Here is an 8,131-nt window from a genome sequence, read left to right as displayed (position 1 = left end):
TCTTAAAGACCCCCAGGGTAGGAGCCAGCACCACTTCTCTTGGAAGTTGGTTCCAGATCCTAGCCGCCCTGACAGTGAAGTAGCGCCTCCTGATGTCTAGTCTGAATCTCCCCTCTGCCAGCTTGTGACCGTTATTTCAAGTCACTCCTGGTAGTGCTCGGGGAAACAGGGACTCCCCCAGTGCCTGCTGGTCCCCCCTGACTAGTTTGTAACAGGCCACTAGATCTCCCCTCAGCCTTCTCTCGTGGAGGCTGAACAGGTTCAGGTCCCGTAGCCTCTCCTTGTAGGGCCTGCCCTACTGCCCCTTTATCATGCGGGTGGCCCTCCTCTGGACCCTCTCCATACTGTCCACATCCCTCTTGAAGTGCAGTGCCCAGAACTGGACACAGTACTCCAGCTGCAGCCTGACCAGTGCCACATAGAGGAGGAGCATCACCTCCCTGGACCTGCTTGAGATGCATCTGTGGATGCATGACAAGGTGCGGCTGGCCTTCCTGACTGCATCCCCACACTGCTGGCCCATGTTCATCTTGGAGTCAATGATGACTGCAAGGTTAAAGGAAGGGAGCTGTGTCCGGGTGTGTGGATTCTCTTTGGGACATATTTCCCTCTGTAGTGGGACATTTTCCCTTGGAAGGATAAGGAAGCAGGGTCAATTGCACATTTTGCAAGTACATGACAGTGCAAATGGTCCCTTTACAACTGGGGGGTGGGAGGAGTTTGATGTTTTGGGGATGGAAAGCAGAGTCCATTCCCACAGGCACTTCAGGATCTTCAGTTATTTGAATTGTTTTACATTTGCAGAATGCATAAATGAGAATGGTACGGAACTCACCCAAATTAGCAAAGCAACTAGCAGCTGCCAGAATAAGGCAGGGGATGGTGGCCACTGGTCTCTTCCTTCCAGGTGTCATTGTCATCCCATGCAGCGTAGCCTGGAGCAGAAGGGCCCAGGCGGGGTTCCCATAAGTTGCCTCAGAAGACTCAAGGAGGTGCTGTGGCTTCCTGTGGTGCCCTGCAGAAGACAGGAAAGAAAACGAGGGGGGTGGGGGGAAAGGGGTGTCAAACAGGTCCCTCATATTCTTTGTCAATCCTTGGCAAATCCCCGAGACTGAAGATCCAAGCATATTACAGAAGTCAGCTCAATGGCACTTCTCCCCATGCCTGATCCCAACTCAGATATCACTGCCTCTCTGCAGGTACTTTACAAGAAGAAGGGCAAACCCTGGCCAGAGTCCAGTGCAAAACAATGCTCTGGGCTGATCCAATAACAACTAAGCTCCTGAGGGGTGCAGAAAGCCAGAAGTGGCCCACATCTAACAGAATACTCTTGCACCTTCTCTTAAACAATTCATTCAAATCATTTTACAGATGCCAATAAAGCACTAAAACGCTGCCCCCCCAGGAGGTTAGTATTGTCATCCTCATTTTTTCAGATAGCAGAAATAGATACGAAAAGGCATTAAAGGAATTGTGGGCCCTTCTGAAATCTGGGCTCTAAGGGCCTGCCCACCACATGTGTGCTCAAGCTACAGATGGATACAATGCAACTGCCTTAAAATGGTAAGCTCTGTCATGGCTGCATTTAATGCCACATACCTAGCGCTGCTCAAGGGTAGCTGTGTTGCATCCATTTCTGTGTACTGCATGCATAGAGTAGGTGTGCTGTGCCTCACACAGTATTGCTCCTTAGCATGGTCTGGACATGTCAAAGTTCACCCAGCTGGTCAGGTATCACAAGTCTCAGACAGAATCACACATGCATGGACATACATCATGCTCTGAGCACTGTGCTAGGCTACCCTGGCATACCCCATGACTTTCGGGAGCTAAACATAAGCATTCCTAGTAGAGTGTGAGTTAGGATATCTGTTGGGTTGACTTTCATCTTGGCTGTGAATATAAAGACAGTATTTTGGTTTAATGGGAAAACAAATGAAGAAGGTTTTTTTCCCCTGCAAGTATACATACTCCTGGGAAACAGGGATTATGACAGGCTGAGGGGAGAAACCATCATATATGCCCCCCACCCAGTCATCACTGGATCTATCAATAAATCCATAGCTCTATTTCAAGCACGCTTTTCTATTTGATCTAAAGGCACATCTACCTGGGGAGTTACTCTTGAACACCTATTCTGAATTAATTCCCTGTGTGGATGTTCTTATTCCAGAATAAGGGTGTGGACATGAAAACAATTTAGTACAGGGTAAAAGAAGTGGGGCTTTACTGCACGTTGCTTGTTGCATAAAAATGGTCTACATGCATGCCCTTGGTAGGTGGAAGCTAAACCATGACAACCTGGCCCTTTGAAAAAAGAGGAATAAGTTACAATGGGTTTATCCTCCACTTGCTGTGGGGCAAATGAACAGTTACTGCACAGCAGACGACTTAAGGCAAAGCCCTGCCCCCTGTTATCCTGTGGTGAATTGTTCAAACACCCACAGCAGGTTGGAACCATCTTCAACCAAGGGCAGGGGATTTAAGGAAAGGAGAAACGTTCCTGTCAGACAATGCAACAATATGCATTTTGAATACCCTCTAGCCACATTCTCTCTGTAGTGATACTTAGTACCTGGAATTGACAGCCCCAAGGTACTGATTAAAAGAGAGTTTCAAATTATTAATACTAAAACTGCTGGTAGTGTTGGTGCAGAAGCCAAAGCCTGGACTAATTCTGGAAGCCAGAAAGCTAATACAATATATGACATTTTTTGCCATGGTGATATCAAGTAGCTAACTGCAACTGGTATCCTGGAGTCTGCAGAAGAGCATGAGGCTTTTGTATCACAGTTATCACTCTACCCTAATACCTACCTGTCATGACTGTTTTAAATCAAAAAAGGAAAGAGAAGTGAGTTATGTTGCTTTTGCTAGAGAGAACATAATGTCCCCAGCACAGAGCATCTGTCAAGCAGCTTAGGGCTGGAACGTTGGTTTATTAGATATAAGAAGAAAATAAATGGTTTTCAGGACCCCAAAGCAAAACAAAACTCAAAACAATTTGGGGGCTGATTTAAGTCTGCCCTGGCAGTTCTGGAAAGCTGGAGAACAAACCAGCTTTCACCTCTCTGGTTTCACCATGTTTTGGCAGAGGGAGGAATGAACGTTAAAAGGAAAGAGATGTTGTGGAGTATCTGTTGGGAGAAGGAGGAAGGGGAGTTCTGATCAAGGCCACCTTGTAATTCTCATAAACACATCTCGGCTTGTTACACAGAGGCAACAAACCAAGATGGATGGATACACCCTTCACAGCTAGGATTATCATGTGCATACACAATTAATTAGCAAATTGACAAAGTTCACCAAATGAAGGAGGGCCACACGTTGCTGAAGAGAGAGACTAGTAAATTCAATCAGTGTTCTTGATAGATTCAAGAGATTTGGTGTGGGATGGAGAGTGGTACACAACTCAAGGGTATGATAGTTCTCCAAACCTCTGCTAGAGCACTGGCGTTACCACAAGGATACTGACCTTTCCTTTTTTAGCTAGGACTGATAAAAAAGTAAACACATAGCATAAAACATGGAAAATTAATGAACTCATGACTACTGCTTAACATTAAGGACCAGACTGGCAAAAGCATTCAGCTCCCAGCCTATATCAGACTCATCTGAGTATCTGGACACTTATTTGGTGCCTAAGTGGGAGCTTAGTGGCTCTGCAAAATCTGCCCTGAAGCTGTCTGCATTAACACAGAGCAAAAACACATAAAAAGTAGATGCCTCTGTCAACTGAGGTTCTGTCACCACCCTGGCTTTCTTTGCACCTGGGTAAGAGAGGGGCTGAAGGGAAAAAGCTCAGCTCTCAACTTAAGGAAATAACCCACCCCAATTCACCCATTACATCTCATTTGCAAATCCAGGGCATGTGGTCCCCTGGCACTGGGAAATTGTAGGTTTTCAATGAACTATTTTCCATCTTTCTACCCAACTGCACACTGGGGCTCACTCAAAATGCTTTAAACTTCCTTTTCTTTTTTCCCTGAGAAACTCCCCCTTTTTCTTGCAAAAGCTCTTTCCAACAGTCATCAAGACCGTGAATCCCTACACCACCTTAGACCTCAGTAGCTGCTCTGGGAAAGAAAGAGTTAAAATAATTTAAGGGGCTTCAACAGGGGGAAAGGCTCTCCTCTCTCACTCTCTTTTTTTTTTAATGCTTTCCTGTCAGGTTAAAATAACAATTTCCTGTCAGTGGAAGGAAGGTAGTAAGTCCCTTTCAGACAGCCCAGTAAATCAAAGGCTGGGCCATTAGCAGAGTGAGATTAACAAGGGCTTCATCAGATGTGTGAAGTGTAAAAGCTGTCAACCAAGCTCCCTGCCCCACACACACACTGCACAGAAGAAATGGGAAGGATGGGGGTAGGTAAACCAGAGAAGGGAAGATAGCAAAGTAATAAGAAGAGAGAGAAAGGAGGGAGGAGAAGCAGAGAGATCTGCATTAAACACAGGCAGCAACAGAGGTGCTTGCTGATTAAAAGCTGAAGGTTTTACTGAGGAAATGCTGCGCAGAGCTCCAGACCCCCTCCTGCTTAACAAGGCCCAATCAAACAATTCTTGTTGCTACCACACTGTTTGTAATTTATGAGGTTTCCAAATGGAAAGCAGCCCTGGTTTCTGCTCTTGGACATGCATGTGCTCTTTATAGCTCCAGGTTGGAAGGAAGGTATGTGAGGAAGAAGAAATGAAAAGCAAAGTGAAAGAGGGAAAACACTGAAGACAAGAAGAGTCCGTCCTGTTTTGGGAGGACTATGAATTCCTTCCCCCACCAGTGCTTGGGCTGGAAGAAATCAATATAGCTTGGTAGCATGATTGACTAGTGCAGAGGAATGGGAACAGCGTTTTGGGCTGATTCCACTGCCACTGACTCACTCCGTAAACTTGGTCAAGATACGTAATCTTTATGCTTCAGTTTCCCCTTCAGTACTTTGGGATCTGAGGACAAAAGGTGCAACAGCAGTGCTAAGCATTGCTTTCAGATTTTATTTTTACCTGTACCTGCAAGAGCCTGGCACAATGCTGATGGATTTCCCTGTGGTGGAATGGATGCCAGAACAGAACAGAGAAGGAGCTCAATTTAAAGGAGCTTCTCCAAGGACAGACTGACTTTCAGTATAGCTTCTGGGCAAAAAGATACAATGTCTCCCCATTCTTTATCTCCTTTGGGCATTTAGATTCCCTTCTCCCCTGACAAGCTGCAAAGCTGAGCTGCCATTAAAGGCCTAGCTGCACTGATTTTGCCCAGCACCTCTTGAGCTGAAGCAGCCTGTGGAAACTGGGACTCCTGTCTCAGCCTCCTCTTAAATGCCACCTTGTAGCAGCTGTACCCTAGACTACACTTTAGTGAAACTGCACACAAAATTAGTAGTGCACACTCATCTCATAGTCCGCAGGGGCCAGACGTGACTGAGAGAAACCAGGGTACGAATTCAGTAGTCACGGGCAAGAGAGTAAATCACCCATTTGTTGCTTGGTGACATTTACAAGGGAGTTAAGGCAGAAGGCCAGTTTACATCATCAGCCTCAGGTCAGGCACACCAGTCTGTGCACATGGGTTTTCTGAGAGGCCAGTCTGCTCAAAAGCCCAGGCTGCAAACACTGGGGAAGTCTGGCTGTAGATCCAGATACAAAATGTAGCAACCTGGGAACATCTGTAGATTTTAAGCCATTATCTGCAGTTGAAGGGACAGGCAGAATTAATGTTCATGGGCTGAGACTAGATTTTGGTTGTTCCAGCTTGTTGGACAACCTATTTCTTCCTCATGCAAGTGAGGGAATGGAGGAATAATTTACCTTTGGAGAAGTGGGATTTTTTTGTGATTAAGTCACTGAACGAGAGGACCCCTGAGATCTGCGCTACAGCTGCACTGCGTGACCCTGAGCAGTTCACTGCCACACTGCATCTCAGTAGAATAGGAATAATACTAGACCTCTCTCTTAGCTTTTGTCTAATCAGATTTAACCTCTTCAGAATAGGAATCATCTCTTACACTTTTGAGTGCCTGGTACAAGGCACAAATCTCAGCTGGGATCATTAGCCGTTACTGCTGCAATGCAAATAATAAATAACACGGCATAACACTTCTACAGTTGCAAAGGACTATTGATCTCCAAAGCACTTAATAAAAAAAAACAGACCTGCCAGCCACATTTTCAGACAGGAAACTGAAGGCTGTGGAAAGAAAACAACTTGACCAAGATTATACTATTAGCCAGTGGCAGAGCTGGAAATGGAACCCAAGGCCTCCTGACACCTAGTTGAGCCTTATCTAATAAACTGTGAAATACCAGAAGTGAAAAGTGCCACAGAAGAGGCAAGAATTTTTAGGAAGCAAGTTAACTCCTCAATCTCCTACCAAAGAGCCAACCTGGGTTTAATTTTAGTGCTTCTCACTGGAGCCACAACATTGGCCACAAGTGCTGCCCTGGAGGAGTCTGAAGAGTAGGAAGTGCAGCTGTGGGAAAAGTATGGTTCTTCTTTGCAACAGCAGCAACACGCACTGAATGGACCAAAATGTTTGGGAGAGCTGGGGTTGAGATCAAAGTTGAATGGCGTATGTAAGACTGTAGAAAAAAAAATGTATGATATTGTACTACATTATTTGAAGCCTGTATCCCAATGCATGGAGCAAAATTAGGATTGTGGTTTCCTCCTCAGCTTCGGCGTTTGGGGATTCTGAGGTTTAGCTGTTGCACTCGAACCTTTGATTCATGCAGGTTTTTTGGATGGACTTTCTTAAGAATAGGGACATTCCCCACCCCTCCAATAAATAATTTTAAATGATGGGGGAGAGCTTCAGGCTTTGATCCTCCATGACTCTTGATGCCTGTTAGTGAGATTAGAACCTGCAGAGCAGTAGCAATGCAGAAATATTAAATTTCTGTAGCATTATGAGGTTAACATGTTTGAAAAATACTTAGGAGTAAGCAGAGCATCACAGATGTGCAGCTCAATGGATCTGCCTTGTAAACTGGGGGCTAGTTTTATGAGTGGGATCATCAGAGGGCTTTATAAGGCAGGATTTGCATGAAAGCACCTCTCTAAAGGTATAAAGCAGGCTCATGGTAGAAACTGGGCTTCACATCAGAGCAAAATGTTTCACAGAAACAGAACGAAACCCCAGACAAAAATCTTATAATGTTACAATATTACAACCTGTGTTATGGGCTGTTTCTTCCCTTAACATGAGACTACTGGCCTTGCAGTCTCACTCCAACTACAGTCTCTGCTATGGTATCACTGTGGAGGGACTGAATGAAATGGCTCAGGAAATAGCAATGGGCTATGGAACATTGCCTTGCTTGTTTAAATCTGGCCCAGGTCAGTAGTGACAGAGTATCAGCATTATCTGACATCTCTTCAGCAACCTCTTTGAAATGAGAGTCAGCTGCTCGTGAACAGCCGCCCATCCTGCAGGCCCCAGGAAGCCCGCTTGCTGGCAGTCTTGGCAGGCCCAGTAAGTGCTGAGTTGGCTGTGGAGGCTGAACCACTCCTCTCTCTGCCCAGAAATAGTCACTCCGAGTTGGGATACTAAGGCACGTCCCGGGACTTCCCTTGTCAGCTTACCGGAGCCTTTAGTCTCCAGGGGTGTCAAATCAAATATTGCTCAACAGTTTCAACAATCTGCTCAACAATTTAATTCCAGATTCAAAACAAAAAAAGTGATGCAATTATTTCCTGTCACCAGTTCCTCATTGCTGCACCCCCCCTCTATTCCACTTCTTGCCCCAAATGGAGACTTTGCACCCAAACAGCATATTCCGCGATCCTCTGCCCCTCTCCAAAAATGGCCTCAGACCTTAAAACCGATGAAACCTCCTTGCCAGAGTGCAGGGGCAGCAAAAGAAAGAAAAAAACCCATGTCTTTTCTTCAATATATTGGCCCCCACACGCACTTAATTTCCCCCCCCAACCCCCCCCCATCTCTGTATAAATTCAATTTGACAACCCTGCTAATTGGATAAACGCTGCTCCCTACGCTCCTTTAAGCCCGTTCGCTTTTCTTTTCTTGTTTTTGGAGAGCAATTGTGGCTGTTCTTTAACACGAATTCCATCTGCTTTATTTCTCCTCTGCCCATTCAACACCCCTCCTGAATATTTATGAAGCCGTCCTCTCCCCCCTCCTTCCAC

At 45.6% G+C, this 8,131-nt stretch overlaps 1 protein-coding gene across 3 annotated transcripts in view; it reads right to left on the bottom strand.

Moving 5' to 3' along the window:
• Nucleotides 1–8,131, bottom strand: part of BOC (BOC cell adhesion associated, oncogene regulated) — a 97,817-nt gene that overhangs the window by 46,918 nt on the left and 42,768 nt on the right. For all 3 annotated transcript variants that reach the window (XM_019526844.1, XM_019526846.1, XM_019526845.1), the window contains exon 2: nt 836–1,015. In XM_019526844.1, the coding sequence (XP_019382389.1) occupies nt 836–920 (85 nt within the window). In that variant the 5' untranslated portion in view covers nt 921–1,015. The remainder of the gene's footprint in view (nt 1–835; nt 1,016–8,131) is intronic.

The sequence above is a fragment of the Gavialis gangeticus genome, unplaced genomic scaffold (assembly GCF_001723915.1).
Source record: "Gavialis gangeticus isolate Ggan-Ray unplaced genomic scaffold, GavGan_comp1, whole genome shotgun sequence".
Taxonomy (NCBI): domain Eukaryota; kingdom Metazoa; phylum Chordata; order Crocodylia; family Gavialidae; genus Gavialis; species Gavialis gangeticus.
This window is presented reverse-complemented; position numbering and strand designations above follow the sequence as displayed.